The sequence below is a fragment of the Canis aureus genome, chromosome 13 (genome assembly GCF_053574225.1).
Source record: "Canis aureus isolate CA01 chromosome 13, VMU_Caureus_v.1.0, whole genome shotgun sequence".
NCBI classification, from domain to species: domain Eukaryota; kingdom Metazoa; phylum Chordata; class Mammalia; order Carnivora; family Canidae; genus Canis; species Canis aureus.
In genome coordinates, this window is record NC_135623.1 from 12,162,936 (window position 1) to 12,178,525 (window position 15,590).

General features: G+C 55.2%; 1 protein-coding gene across 1 annotated transcript in view; it reads left to right on the forward strand.

Moving 5' to 3' along the window:
• Positions 1–15,590, forward strand: part of GRIK3 (glutamate ionotropic receptor kainate type subunit 3) — a 222,862-nt gene that overhangs the window by 195,892 nt on the left and 11,380 nt on the right. The window contains exons 12-13 of the mRNA XM_077844718.1: positions 3,780–3,898; positions 6,056–6,273. Of these exons, the coding sequence (XP_077700844.1) occupies positions 3,780–3,898; positions 6,056–6,273 (337 nt within the window). The remainder of the gene's footprint in view (positions 1–3,779; positions 3,899–6,055; positions 6,274–15,590) is intronic.

The following is a 15,590-nucleotide window of genomic DNA, read 5'->3' on the forward strand; positions in this document are numbered from 1 at the left end:
CAAGTGAAGCTCAGGAAGGCCGAGCCAGGGCCCAAGGTCAGACAGCTTTTGCTTCCAGGGCTGGACCCCAGAGCCAGACCCGCCCATCTTTAAATCAGGGTGGCAAACACTGGTGTGCCCGGGGCCGGACAGGAAGCATGAGAGAATGAAGCAGGAGGAGGACGCACGCCTGGCCAGCGGGGCAGCCGCTCCTCGGCCCCGACACACTGTGCTAAGCAGGGACGCAGGCCCCGCGCTGCAACGTTCATGCTATTTAGAGAGTCAAATTTTTTGTGTGTCACCTCGTGGCTTGTGCAGGTCGTCGCTAACTCGATGTCTTCCAACACCGAGTCAAGCATGGCGCATCTACAGGATGGATGTGGCCTCTGTCCCCCCTCCACATGACCGGTGTCCTTTGGACCACTCCACGCTGGCTGCTGGAGAGCCGGACGCAGCTGCCCCAGACATGGGGTCTTGGAAGCGTGGGCAGTTCCCCGGGCCGCTCCAGGGCAGCTGTGGCGTGTTATGGGGATGCCCAGCTTGCCAGCTGGCCTGGCCTGTGTCTGTCTAGCACCAGGAGTCCCCGCGTTGACCAACGCTCTTCTCTGCCACCTGTTTATTCTGCTTTATGCTCGGAGAGGGAGAAGGAGAAAGGAAGGGAGACAGAGAGCGGGATGGCTGGCCCTCATGGCAAGGACATGGTCCTAAATGCGGGATCCCCGGGGCAGGGCTGAGGGTCAGCTGCCAGCCAGTCCAGCTCCCGGGACTCACATTCTGGTCAAATCCAGTGCAGATGAGCAGCCCGGGGAAGAGATGGCCCCAGCTGGCCGGTGCTCTGTCTACACCTCCATCACCAGGGCTGGACTTCAGCTTCTCCCACAAGTGGAGACCTAGAGGTATCACCAGGTCAGCCTCTCCTAGCTCCTACCCGTGTGCATGACTGGACGGTCCTTCGCAGCTGCGAGCCCTTAATCCAAGATCCTTCGTGAACTTTGGGGGACACCTTCCTTACTATCCAGGATCCAACCCACTTCTGTCCTCTCCTGTGGCCTTAGGGGTTAGAATCTGGGCCCTCCAGCCCCCTGACTGCTCCAAACCACCTCCCCATCTGCAAAATGGGCACCTGTCATTTTGTCAACCTCCAAGTCCTGTTGGACCAAGAGGCCCGTTCTAGAGCCAGGTGGTTGTATCATGATGGGCAGCTCCACCGCTGGGAATTTATCCTATTGAAAGTCACCACTGATGGTCTCCACCCCCCCGCCCCCCCCCCGCAAATCTAGAAAACCTCTCCTTGGAGGACAGGGCCTGCCCGTGGGCATGGGTGCCTATGGAGGTGTCCTCAGGGGCGTCTCTTCCGGCAGAGTGTGCGGCAGTGGGAGACGGGGACGGGCCCAGCACCGCCAGCGGAGGAGGGATCGAAGACCCCTAGGAGGTAGTTTCAGAGAGGAAAAAGCACATCTGGAAAAACGGGTCTAGCAGGAGGCCGGTGACGTACTCAGTGAGGAGCCCAAGTTGCAGGCAGCACTACGGTATCATCCTTCCTTGTGTCTGAAAACAACCCTCGGTATCGCGTACGTGTGTGCACGTAAGACCCACAACCCTTGTGTGGCCTCATCAGAAATCATCTCTACGTTGTCTCCCCACCCCGACCCGGCCTTTTGGGGGGCTCCGACCTGGGGCTCTCGTTGCCCCCGGCAGAGCCCTGCAGGCACCTGTCACTTCTTGGCTCGCTTCCAGGTCACAGAAAGAGACCCTCAGTGTCTCTCTAACCACAAACACTGTCGCAAATCAGGAATTAGAAGGTTGGGTCCAGTCAAGTCCTCGACATTTCTACCTTTGCCCGCAAATCAGACCTCTGGCCTTGCCTGGCACGTGGGCCCCCTCCCGCAGAGCCTCCCTGGCCGGCCTGCTCCTCCGCCAGCAGCCCCTGCCCCATGGCCTCTCCCTTCTGGGGTCTTGGGGCCCTTCTCGGACGGGGCTCAAGGTGGCGCGGGGCTGGATCTGTCTCCTTGGGCCCACCTGGTCCAGGGACGCGCTGCTGGCCCAGTGTCCGTGTATCTGGCTGCATCTGGGCGTGCAGACCAATGCCGTGCGACAGGGACTCGCGCTCCTGCGAGCACCCGGGAGCCACCCAGCAGCCCGACCCCGGCCCTCCAGACCCCCAGGCAGGCTCTACTCATTGCAGGGCCACCCACCGGGCTCATGGCAACCCCACTCCCTGGACTTCACAGGGGGGACGCAGGGACCCCTGAATGTACCGCCCTCCCAAGGCTTTTCTCCAGAACCTTCCCACAGCAGCCTCCGCCTCGCCTCTCCTTTGTGGATTTTTAGAGCCTCAAGCCTGTTCGTGGCCATTCCCTTTGAATATCCCCATCTTGGTTTAAAGCCTCCCTTTAAGATTTCACACGGGTAGGGTCTCCCCACATGGTGAAAACGGAATTCTTCTCACGCGAGCTTTGGTGATCAATGTATAATTTATTAAAGCTTTTAAAAGGGGGATAGAAAAGTCTCAACATCACGCTTAAAGCATATCATGCATTAGAAAACAAAACAAAATTCCACTGGACGCGCCTCTCCTGCTGGGCCTGTCATCTCAGCGTCCGACCCCACGCCAGCCACGCCAGCCTCTGGGGGGGGCTCTCTCCAGGGTCTCCCCAGGGTCTCCCAGTCTCCCCAGGGTGCTTTCGCTTCCCCCTGCTTACATGTCCTCACCTGGAATCCATGCAGCAAAGATCCCTCCAGTTATCAGGACTTCTCTTCCTTACCAGGCAGTGGGGTGGGGAGGGGCACAGCTCTAAGTAACATTTTTTCCCTGTCACTCAGGTATTTGTATATTCAGAGAGAAAAATCTGAACAATTATATAACACGTTGTTCTCTCCCCGGGGGTGGGATCCTGGAGGACCTCCTTCACTTTTTCATCGTAGTCTTCTCTACTGCTTGAATATTTTATGAAGAGTATGCTTTGCTTTTTTTTTCCCCCATCTTAAGTATACAAGTAATAGAAAAAACCCATTCTCATTTCTAAAAATTCGTATAATCTGTCTAAAGCAACAGGCTTCCTCTGAAATTCCGGCCGCCCTTTGAACCCCCCTTCCCCGGAGGTAATAAACGCTGGTATTTTTTTAGATGTGGATCTTTCCAGACCCTTCCAATGCGTTTGTATACACACGTACGTAAGGCACCAGAGAGCTGTATCTTTGCGAATCTATTTATATAAATGTGATCATATTGTTCTTATTTTATCTTTTTTTTTTTTTTTTTTTTTTGCCAAACAGTATGGGTGGAAGATCTTTCCCCGTCAGTACCTCCAGACGTCTCTCGTTCTGTTCTATCAGCCGTGTGACATTGCGGAGGGTGCCTCTGACATCGTTTACTTAATCATTCTTCTGTTGAAGGACATTTAGGCTGTTTCCAGTTTTTCGCTATTACAAACAATGCTTTGATAAACACCCTTGCGCGCTTCTCTTTATATAAGCTCATGTCAGGGCGTTTGTTTTTTTTTTTTCCTAGGCCAGATAATGAGTCGCGGAATTGCTAGGTTGAAGGGCATGTGTGCTTTTAATTTTCAGAGATACTGCTGAATTACTTTTACAACCGGAAAAGGGCACTAACGATAAAGAACAAGACGCAAAATGGCCCTGATTTCCCATTCCCTGCCTCCCCAGCAGAGCACCGAGTAAATTGATGCTAAAGTGGCAGCACATCAATGTTTGCTAAACAGGCAGCTCCCGTGGCCTGGACGCCCCCTCCTCCATGGGCTCCCCGCAGCTCTGCCCCACTGCCCCCCTCTCCCTTCCAGGTTCAGCCCTTACGAGTGGTACGACGCTCATCCCTGCAATCCTGGCTCCGAGGTCGTAGAAAACAACTTCACTCTGCTGAACAGCTTCTGGTTCGGAATGGGGTCCTTGATGCAGCAAGGTATGTGCCCTCTCTCCTCAGGGGTTCCCTCCTCCCGGGGGTCGGGGGGCAGGTCGGGGGCGCGGGGTGCCCCTGAGTCAGCAGAGCCTGCCCACCCTCCAGAGCAGCCTCAGACCTGCTGAGTTGTCAGCCCTGGTCTGTACCCTGGTCTCAGGTCCCCGTCCACCCTCGCTACCGTGGCTGGACGGGGCTCGGGGTGTGAGGCTAAAGCAGATAAGCCACCCTATACCCGTGATGTGCAGGGCTCATCCCTAACCGCTGTGGAGCAGGAGCGTCCTGCTTGCTGGGGCCAACCCGGCTGATGGCCCTGTCACCTTACACTCTGGCTGAGTCAAGTCGAGCTGAGGATGGAGGAGACTGGGGGCAGGGAGGTTAAGGCCTGAACCTGGGTGGTGGCCATGGGGGTGGAAGACAGAGATGGACTCCGAGAACTTCAGGATGTAGCAAGGATAGGACTCGGTGACCACCTGGCCGTGGGGAGCCTGGGAGTGAGCAGGGTCATGGTCAAGGTGGGGCTATCAGCCTGAGTGCATCAGGAAGGGTCTGCACAGAAGGACAACATTTTCCTACATTCTCTAGAGGGACGGCTGGTGTATCTCACCTGACCCTGGCCTGGGGGCCCTGCTTTTGGTCAGCTCTGCAGCTAGTCAGATGTCTCAGAAAGCAGAGCACCCACACTGGCTGCAGAGACACCATGGGCAGAAGGGTGGGTGCCAGGAGAGAAGCATCCCCCTCCCAGGGAGGACCCCCCCGTCCCCAGCCTTTCTGGCCAGGATCCACAAGTTCATGGGTTCAACCTGTCGAGTCACATGTCCAGAGCCTCTTAACTCAGAGAAGAAGGTGGGGGTGGGACCAAAGTCTCTGCCTATGTTAGGATCCCATGAAGGCGCATTGGGTGATAAGGGGGCAAGGAAAGGAAGGGGATCCAAGGGCACTCAGCTGTGTGTGCTCTCGAGGCCCAGCACAAACCCTGGCCCTCAGGAGACCTCTGTCGGCAAATGCCAAACGAATGACAGGATCCCAGCGTGTCCTGAGTGACCACTACCTGCCAAACCCTCTGCTGATGACCTGGAGCAATCTCGGGGGTGGAGCAATCTGGCGGAGGGGAGCTGGGAAGCGATGACAGGCTGCCTTCAGGGCAAGTGCGTCTTTCTGTCCCACCATTAATGTGTGTCCTGGAGCCTCACCTCACTTCTTTGTCCATCATCTTTTCTCAGGGACAGTTGGGAAAGACCCGGAAGCCCCTCAACTCAGTCATCACTTCTCCTCTCCCACCTCCAGGGCTATTCAAAGCCTGGCCCCTGATGTATTCCCCGTGGGGTTTTGATTAGGAGGGAGAAAAAATAGTCATGTATTTGAAAAACTCTCCTTTGAGTGATTTCTTTGAGTAGAAGAAGAAGGAAAAAAAATCATCCGTATCAAAGCACTTTTCAGAATGCAGGTCCCAATATTCTGGAAAGTTCAGGAGTCACTTGCTATTTAAATCTCTTGAAAGCCGCCTAGTTAATTACTTCACTTAGAAGGTTTCATCTAAATTGTGCTCCACGCCCAAGGTCGGGGAGGAAGAGTGATCTATTTTGGCAAAGAGCTTCAAAAAGTGTTGATTTTCCTCCTGCTGCACAGCACCGCCCGGCCGGCTTGTGTTTGTATACGGCACGTATTTGCACTCTCACTTGCAGTGAAAGCACGGCGGCCTCACGGTAGTTGTGAGAGGCTGGGACTGAGGATGGGTGAGTCTCCAGAGAGGAAAAGTGTCCAGCGCGGTCACGTGGAGCTGGGAGCAGGATTCACCTGAGTGCAGGGATTTCTACCCCCAGCCCTTCTGACCCAGGGACCCCAGGGTCCTATGAAATGTGCGTGCGCGTGTCATCTGGTTCTTAAATTTTAGCAGCACGGGAACCACCTGGAGGGCTGATCTGGGCCGAACCCAGATTTCTGGGCCCCACCCCTGAAGGGACAGAACCAGTAGGTCCTGGGAAGGGGCCTGAGAATGTGCTGGGGACTCTAGCAAGAACCCAGGCGCTGCTTGCTGGTCCGGGGAGCACAGTGACGACCACTGCTGAGCTGTTACTAGGTCATCAGTGGGGTCTGTGACGCCGGGGCCCTGAGCAGCCCTAGACGGTGTCAGGGACCACGTGCCTTTCTCCATCCTCCCAGGGTCAGAGCTGATGCCCAAAGCCCTGTCCACGCGCATCATCGGTGGCATCTGGTGGTTCTTCACGCTCATCATCATCTCCTCCTACACGGCCAACCTGGCTGCTTTTCTGACAGTGGAACGCATGGAGTCGCCCATCGACTCTGCTGATGACCTGGCCAAGCAAACCAAAATTGAGTATGGGGCCGTCAAGGATGGGGCCACCATGACTTTCTTCAAGGTGAGACCCTCTCCCTCCCTTGCACGAGCAGACCCTCCCACGCCCGTCACTGTCCTTCCCAAACCGTGCAGGAATCCCCAGGGCTCGGGCCCTTCCCTGTTGGAGACCAGTTGACTTTGGGGAAGCTGTGATGATGGTGCGGCCACCAGAGTGGGTCCCAGCACAGATCCTACACATTTTCACACCTGGGACCATGCATGGGGTCAATGTGCTGTTTTTTTCTCTAAATCATCGGAGGAGGACAGGTGGAAGGATGAGGCTGGGAAAAGGGGAAGGAGAAGCGTGGTCCAGACACACAGACATGTACGGGGGCCAGTGGGCTCCCTCACCTTTGGCTTAAGGTTTCGGCGACATCCGTGTCCTAAGAGGCTGGCCTGCGCTTGGCGGCAAGCTCTCCGCCCCTGAGGGGGCAGCAGCAAAAAATAAACATTTCTTCGCATGTTATACTCTTGGACAGCTGGTGTCCAGCTAAAGCCCCTGTCCCTGCTAGGGCTCCTGTTCTGATGGGGTCTGGCCCCAGCTTTACTGCTCCTCCTGCTTTGGGGGTGTTGGTCCAGTTCCCCCAAGGATTTTCACTTACTAGAGTAGCTAGGGTTTAGGAGACTGATGGGATAAATGTTCTTATAGGAATTAAGGTAAAAATCACAAGAGCTACCGCCCCCAGACTAGCAGCGCGGCCTCACTGACCCTTTACGACAACTCCTGTGAGGTAGACACCACGATTATTTCCACGGTACACGTGTGGAAACTGAGGCTCAGAGTGACGAAGCAGGTTGTCCAAGAACTCAACAGCTGAAGGACCCAGGTCTGCCTTCCTGCAAAAGCCCATTCTCTAGGCCACGGTTCTGAGACGTGAGCGTGATCCCAATCATCTGGGAGGCTTGGGAAAACCCAGGTTCCCGGGCCCCGCCTTCCGGGTTTCCAGTGTAGGAAGTCTGGGGCAGGGCCAAGAATGCACGTTTTTATGAGTTTCCAGGTGCCTCTCTTCTCATGGTTTCTTTGAAGTGGTCAGGCTTCGGGAGCTCTGGGGGCTGTAGGTCCATTCATCCGTTTATTTATTCGTCACTTGGAAGCCTGGGCCCTGTTCCCTATCCTCCAGCTCTGGTTTCCTTCCGGGCTAAGCCTTGGAGGACTGGACTGAGCCTCCAGTGGGGCCTGAGTGAGGAGAGGGCAGGAGGGAGAGGACTGGGAGGGAAAACCTCTCCCCCCGCGCCCTGCAGCCCCACCAGCACTCTCCCCTACTCTGGCCTCCCCTGTGACCCTCCTTGAGGATGGAAGCAGGTGTTCAGTAAAGAGGAAAGACAGAAGGAAAGGGCTCCCCTCGTGTGACACTGCTGCTGCCACTGAGAAGTGGCAAGTGTGGCCTTCCTGAGGGGTCACTATACATGCATTTGGGCGCATAAAAGCATCGTCACAGGCATAGTAGGAGCTCTCTGGGACCCTACGTGTTTGTGAGCGGTATGTGAGCATGTGTGCACCTGCGTGCGTGCGTGATCCATATAAACCTGCATTTAAGGGTGCGTGCGTACACACAGCTGCTGGTGTGCAAAGTCTGCCTGTGTGGGTGTATGTGTATCTTTGTGTTTGGACGTGAGTATTTGCAAAAATCTGTACGTGTACTGGCAAGCATACGTGTGCGTGCGTCTCTGTGATCTGGGTGCATGGACATGTGCCTATGAGTGTGGCTGTGCCAGAATGTCTAGATGTATACGTGCATGGAGGTTACATGTGTGTCTGTCTACGTGGATGTCCCCACGGGTACATGTGGACAGAGGTGAGCACGGGGGATGACATCTGTGTGTGTCCCAGCCCAGGCATGCATATGTGTAATGGCTCGTATGTGTGTGTGATGGCCCCTGCATGCACGCCTGTCTGTGTGGGTGTCAGTCTATGTATGTAATGGGCCATGCCTGTGTGTGCGCGACGGCTCCTGCATGCACACGTGTCTGCGTGGGTGTCAGCCTGTGAATGTACCGGGCCATGCATGTGTGTGTGTGATGGCCCCTGCATGCAAGCGTGTCTGTGTAGGTGTCAGCCTGTGTATGTAACGGGCCATGCCTGTGTGTGTGCAACAGCCCCTGCATGCACTGTCTGCGTGTGCGTGTCGTGGTTCCTGCCCGCGTGTGTGTGCTGGTGCGAGTGTGCCTGCTGGTGTCCCCAGGCTGTGGCCCAGCCCTCTGAGTGTGCCCGAGCATCTCTCATGCATTACACATGAACCCGTCTCTAAGCAGGGCTCCCGATCAAAGGGAAGCGGCATAAATAAGCCTGGTGCGGGCTCATCGCCGCAGATTGGATGCCCTGGCCTCCCCCCGCCCTCCACGCTAAGATGCTCACATTGGCTTCCAAGAGCCCAGGGCCAGCTCCCCACCGGGCCGCTGTCCTCCGCGCCCAGCGGCACCCCCGGCGGCCCACCCCGCCCTCGCTGTCACCCAGCTGGGCCTGGGACACCGGGGCCCATGCTCACGAGGGCTCCTGGCCAGGAACAGCAGCTCCCGATCACCAGTTAACTGCCCTGGACGTCTGGCCACCTTGTCTCTTGCTTTAATTCTCAGGAAGCTCTTCTAGCCCAGGGTCCCTTTCCCTGACGGCAGCAATGGGGTGCTTTGCAGGCAGAGAGGAGCCCGAATGTGGGGCTATTGACTCCACCCCAGACGATGAGCTAGAAGCACAACACCCCCCCCCCCCCCCGAAGTTCCCTGGATGTGCCTGTGTCCTCCTTACTCTACCAGCCGGGCTTTCCAGTCACAGCTCCTGCCTCCCAGCCCCCTGGGCAAAGTGGTAGCCTCCTCAGTATCACTTTTTTTTTTTAATTTAAATTCAAATAATTAACATATAATATTACTGGTTTCGGAAGTAGAGGTCAGTGATCCATCAGGCTTGTATAGCACCCAGGGCTCATCCCATCACGGGCCCTCCTTAATGCCCGTCCCCCGAGTACCCCATCCCCACCCCCCTCCCCTCCAGCGACCCTCAGTTTGTTTCCCGTGATGAAGAGTCTCTAATGGTTGGTCTCTCTCTCTGCTTCTGTCTTATTTTTCCCTCTCTCGCCCCACGATCCTCTGTTTTGTGTCTTAAATTCCACGTATAATTGTCTTTCTCTGATTGACCTCTTTCCCTTAGCGTACATGACACCCTCTAGTTCCGGCCACGTCATTGCAAAGGGCAAGATTTCACTTTTTTTTTTTTTTCTATATATACAATGGACTGGTAGTCCATTGTATATAGAGAGAGACCACATCTTTATCCGTTCATCTGTTGATGGACTCACCACTTTCAGTTTTTACAGCTGGAAGGAAACCCGAGTTTCACCCGGAGAAACAGAGGGGGTGGGTGGTTTTGCCTGTGATCACACAGCAGGTCAGTGGAGGAAGCACGACGTCAGGTCAGATAATTCTGTGTGCACACGCAGCACGCTCCCCCATGCGCACTCTAGGCTCTTCTGGAGGGCTAGGCCTCTCCCCTGCCCACGAGTGGGTGCGGCACTGGGGTTGAGCAGGGATCAGCTTCAGGGGCCAGCCACGGAATGTCTAGGACACACTGGCAAGGTCAGTGGTAATGGTAGCATCTGTTGAGCACTTAGTAGGTGCCGGCCACATTGGGGCACTTGAGCCAATGTCACGCGTGTCACCCTCATGGCAAGCCGGGACCGTGGAAACCATTATCATTCGTCTCTGTTCGACACCTGAGGAAGGTAGGCTCCATGGCAACCTGAGTTCCCACTGACTTGCTTTACCATCAACAGCTCGTGAAAAGCAGAGCTGGGATTTGAACCCCAGCGGTCCGGCACCGGGGCCCGCGTGCTGTGTCACCGTGTGCCTGTGGCTTCTCTGACTCGATGGGGCAGGAGCCAAGCCACAGCCGGGTGCGCTTAGCCCCAGCCTAACAGTCCTGACGCAGCCGTCCTAGTTGCTCCAGCGGCACAAGGACAGCAGAAGCCAAGTGGCCCAGAGGAGGAGACGTGTTAAGGACAGGAACCAAAGAGAACACACTCCTCTTGGGCTCTCAGTCGGGAGGGTGGTGGTGGCACCAGAGCCCTGGCGCGCACCTTGCAGCCCGGGAGACGCGCAGCTCCAGGCGCCCCGGCGTTCCAGAGGAAATTTCATTTGAAGAGTTGTCGGGGAGCAGCAAACATCACAAACAGCGTCTCCCGCGCTGTCCTCCCTCCGTCTGGGAAGATAAAAATTAATTAGGAGATGAAAAAGGAAGTCTTTGAAAGCACTGTTTGGCTGTAAAAATATGTAGGCAAAATGTAAAGGAGAACACTGGGGGAGCGTGTTCGTTGGGCAGCTTTGAAGGCAGAGACTGTCGGAAGGCAGCTCCTCCAAGGATCCAGCGCCCTTTGGTGTCACCGTGGGGGAGACCCGTCACAGCAGGGGATGGCCGCTCAGGGGGCAGACCAGAGCTGGGGGCCAAGGTTCCCAGGCTCCCCAGGGCTCCAGCATCGTCCGGCCTCCCCAACCCCCAACACAGCCTTGTCCTGCTGCAGCCACGGAGCCTGGAAAGGGCCTGGAGAGGCCCACCAGCCCAGCCCCCCACCTTCCAGGCGCTCAGCAGGCTCTCCCCTGAGCTGGAAGGCTCACCCCATCTCAGCCTCCAGGGTCTCCTGACCCATCTGCTGGCCTGTCCAGAATCAGAGCCCTGCCTTCCAGCAGGAGCAGGGTCACAAGGCCAAAATGCGGGGGCCACGCAGGATTCGGTGCCGGGCACCCTGCTGGCGCAGTCAGGTCACACCGGTCTTAAAGGTCAGACACACGAGGACTTGAGTCTTGGGCGTTGTCTCCACTGGGTGACCTTGGGTAAGTCACTTTATTTCTCCGAGCCTCAGTCTGTTCACCCGTGTGACACGGATACTGATGCTCACCAGCGAGAGGACTGAGCACACTGCTGGACGTCCGGCGGTCAGCCCAGCACCGGGCACACGGAAGCACTCCAGTCCGAAGCCCCTCCACCTGGTTGACCCAGAAGACTGGGAAGTGGGCTGGACGCTCTTCTCCTTTTGCCCCGTAGTCCTCAAAGGGCTTAACCAGACCACTTTGGAGAGGGGTCCCGCCCGGAGACACCTGGAGAGTCTCCCTTCCTCCGAGTCCCTCCAGGTGGGGGCCGCAGGCTTTGTCGAGGACTCAGAGGCCCAGACAGCAGCCTAGGAGCAGGGACAGGTGCAGGGCCCGGCCAGTGAAGGGGGGAGTGACTGAGAGCTCCTGGCACGGAGGCCCTCTCTGCCCCTGCCTTTGGTCATCTGTGAAATGGGTCTGATGATAGCAGCCACCTCGCAGTTACTGAGATGAGGACAGTGGGATGATGTGCATAAGCAGCTCAACACCTGACACAGAGATCGCAGTGTAGTGAGTGTCAACTCTCCCTATTGTTTGTTGTTGAAAGTGGTGACACACAGGCCTGCTCAGCCCGCAGACACGGTTTTGGGGGGCCATACGGTTTGCTTACATTTTCATACGTGAGTTGCCAGCATTTTAAAATGGAGAGATTTTTGCATTTAAAAAAATTCCCATTTCCAGCTTCTTGAAAATGTGAAAGATCTGGCTTTCCAGAAAGAGCTGCTCTCCCGCTGAGCAACAGTTGTGGGAGCCAAGAGGCAACAGCTCTCCCAGTCTATCAGAATTCCACTCGGCGCTCTTTCCGTATTTACAGCACCCTCCCCGGCCCCTCTCCACAGTGGGGGTTTTCTGCCTTGAGCACTGTGTCGTTTCATTTCTACAGAAACTCTGCACTCTAGATTATCCCCAGTTTCCAAATGAGAAAACAGAGCCTTCAGGAGAAATAATGATGTCATCCGCTTGTCCAGCACTTATTAGGCGCCGGGCTCTGTGCTCAGCCGACTCCCATCTCACAGATGTGGGACATGAGGCTCAGAGATGTGACATCACTTGGGCAGCTTTGAAGGCAGAGACTGTCGGAAGGCAGCTCCTCCAAGGAGAGCCCTCTGGGGGAGGCCCGTCACAGCAGGGGATGGCCGCTCAGGGGGCAGACCAGAGCTGGGGGCCAAGGTTCCCAGGCTCCCCAGGGCTCCAACATCGTCTGGTCCCCACCCCCTCGCACAGCCTTGTCCTGTTGCAGCCACGGAGCCTGGAAAGGGCCTGGAGAGGCCCACCAGCCCAGCCCCCCACCTTCCAGGTGCTCAGCAGACTCTCCCCTGAGCTGGAAGGCTCACCCCATCTCAGCCTCCAGGGTCTCCTGACCCATCTGCTGGCCTGTCCAGAGTCAGAGCCCTGCCTTCCAGCAGGAGCAGAGTCGGAAGGCCAAAATGCAGGGGCCACGCAGGAGTTGGGCCGGCATTGGAACCCAGGTTAGCGTGACACCAGAGCCCAAGCAGCAGAGCTGACCCAGACTCCCCTGCAGGGGCCAGGCCAGCCTGCAGCCTCCACCCCTACACACACACACATGCACACACAGGCAAGCCTCAGGGGTCAGGTGCCAACAGCAGGGGCTACTGCTGGCCTGAAGGGTCAGTGAGTCTGTCCTGGCTAGGTGGGCTACAGCGGCAGGCAGAGGCCACAGACTCGGGGAGCGTGCCTGGTCCCCGCAGAAATAATCCCAGAGACATGATTAACTGCTCGAGTATGTGGATCTGATAAGGCCAAAGCCTCCACACCCAGGGATAAGCAAGCCAATTAACTTGAGGAAAGGTCTCCTTTCCACCGTGGAAAATACCCCAGGTCTCGCATGGAATCACATTGCCACTGCCTCCCTGCATGCATTCCCTGGGATTCAGCTTCCTTTGAAATTGATATACATTTATATATATACCTATATACATTTTTCTTGTACAGAAATGTTAAATTCTCAAGATTAAGTATCTTCAGTTGGGGAAAATCAATTTACTTCTTTGAGGAGGCTGGAATTGAAAGTCGTGAGCCTGAAACTTACTTTCTTGCCAATTTTACTGATAAAAAAAGCTTCTCTGTCCTGGCACGTCGCCCTGTATTGGCTCCTCCAAATGATTCCATTAATTGATTTGGGTGACTGGCCCTGAAGCAATGCTTATTAAGTAAGATTCCCACTGGAGCTGGGACCGGCAGGATGACGTGGGAGCCATGGATATGTGGGACTCCGTTCCCTGGGGTGGTGATTAGAGCTCAGGCCAGTGACAGAAACTCAGACCTCTGGTGACCAGGCCCAAGAGATGAGTGAGGGACCCGAGACTCTGGGAGGGGCCCCAGGTGTGTCCCTCTCTGCCTCAGACCAGCCCTGCTAGAGAGGAGCTTTTGGGGGGATGTGCCCTGGAATCACGAAATCACTGGAACACAGGAAGGAACATAAATGGAAGCAGAGACCATGAGTGGAAGTGGTTGAGCGTGGGAGCCCCAAGCTACGGAACAAGTACAGTCGTGGCCATTCTAGGGATGCAGATTTCAGAGCCACCTGCCTAAAGCTGGTGGAGGTGTGAATGTGTTGCCTCTGGGGCTGGGAGAGCAGATCCACTTGAAACCAGCATCACAGCCAGCTTCACGTGGTATTGTCACTTCTCCTTTCAACTGGCCCGACCTCTCTCTCGTGTTCTTCCTCATTGTGTTCCTTTACCCGCTGGAGCTTTCATGTGTCTTCCTCAAAGCCTATGAGCCTCAATAGCCCTCCAACCCCCAAAAGAAATTTCTGTCTCCATTTATGGTGGAGTGTTCCTGGAAAGACCATATGCTTTAATGTCAGAACCCTGTTTCTGCTCGTCATCCTATGTAAGGGAGGAATGGGGTGTTGGGTGAGGATACGGGGAGGAGTTTGCAGAAACAAGAGGAGTGCTAAGCCCTTCCTGAGACAGAAGAAGTGGAGCAGGGCTACCTGACCGGTTCATTGTCAAGTTACTTTTGCCAGTGTTTGAGATTTACTGATGGATGACTGGCTTCATGGGAGAGCGAGTGGGTAAGAGAGGTGAGGTAGAGAAGTGGGTGGATGGTTGGGTAAGAGAATAGATAGATGACTGGTTAGATACATGGATGAAAGGATGGGTAAATAAGTAGCACACTAGCTGGACAGTTGAGTAGTTAGTTGAGAGAATTAGTGGGTAAGTAGTATGTGAGTGAGAACATGAACATGATGAATGAGAGGATTCATGGTTAGTTGGTTGGATAGATGGATGGATGGATGGATGGATGGATGGATGGATGGATGGATGACTAAAAGGCCAGGTGGACAGTTGCATAGTTAGTTGAATGAATTAGTGTGTAGGTAGTATGTAGGTGAGAACATGAGCATGATAAATGAGAGGATGGATGGATGGATGGATGGATGGATGGATGGATGAATGGATGGATGGATGGATGAACGTGGTTGGTTGGATGGTTGGATGGATGGATGAAAGTGGTTGGTTGGATGGATGGTTAAGTAAAAGGCTAGGTGGGCAGTTGAGTAGTTAGTTGAATGAATTAGTGTGTAGGTAGCACGGGGATGGAACATGAACATGATGAATGAGAGAGGATGGACGGATGGATAGATTGATGGGTGGTTGGATAGATGAATGGATGGATGGATGGATGCATTAGGAGGTGTAAGGGGAGCCCTAATGGTCTTATCAGCCCCCTGCTTCCCATAGAAGAATTTGGAAGGCAGGAGAGACTGGGATGAAAAAAGAGCTGGGGTGCTGGAGCCATGGGTAGAGTAATAGTACTTAGTTATAGTGACCACGAGGGCCGATATCTGAGAAGCATGCATCCCTGGCACCAGAGAGGATTGGACCTGGATGATCTGATTAGAGGAATCACTGGAATTGATTACCTGAAAAAACAATTATTTGGGGCACAGAAGTAGCTCGTGTGTACGTGGGTAAGAGAGTGTACTAGTTGCCTCTTGCTGCACAGAAGGTTACTTAGTGTCTTAAAACAACAGCACTGTAATCTCACTGACTGGGTCGGGAGGCAGCACAGCTCAGCTGGGTCCTCTGCACAGGGTCTGGGACAGGCTGCTGTCAAGCCTGTAGTCATCTCAGGGCTCTGCTTCCAAGCTCGCTCACGTGATTGCTGGCAGCATTCCGTTCTTCCTGCGTTGTTGGACTGAGGGCTTCAGTTCTCTGCTCACTGTTGGCTGGAGGCTGCCCTCTGTTCCTGGCCACGTGGGCCTCTCCACAGGGCGACTCACAGCAGGGCCACCGGCTGCCATCAGAGCAGCCAGGGAGAAGAGCCAGAGAGAGTGCGAGCAGGAGAGTCAGTCTCTTGTAACCTAACCTCAGAAGTGACACCTCTGGGGGCAGTTAAAAAAGCGAGTAGCTAGACAGGCCCACCCTCAAGGGGGAGGGGATGACACAAGGGCATGAGTACCAGGGACAGGGGTCATTGGAGCTGGATAGAAGCTTCCTACCAGAGTGGGTCTGG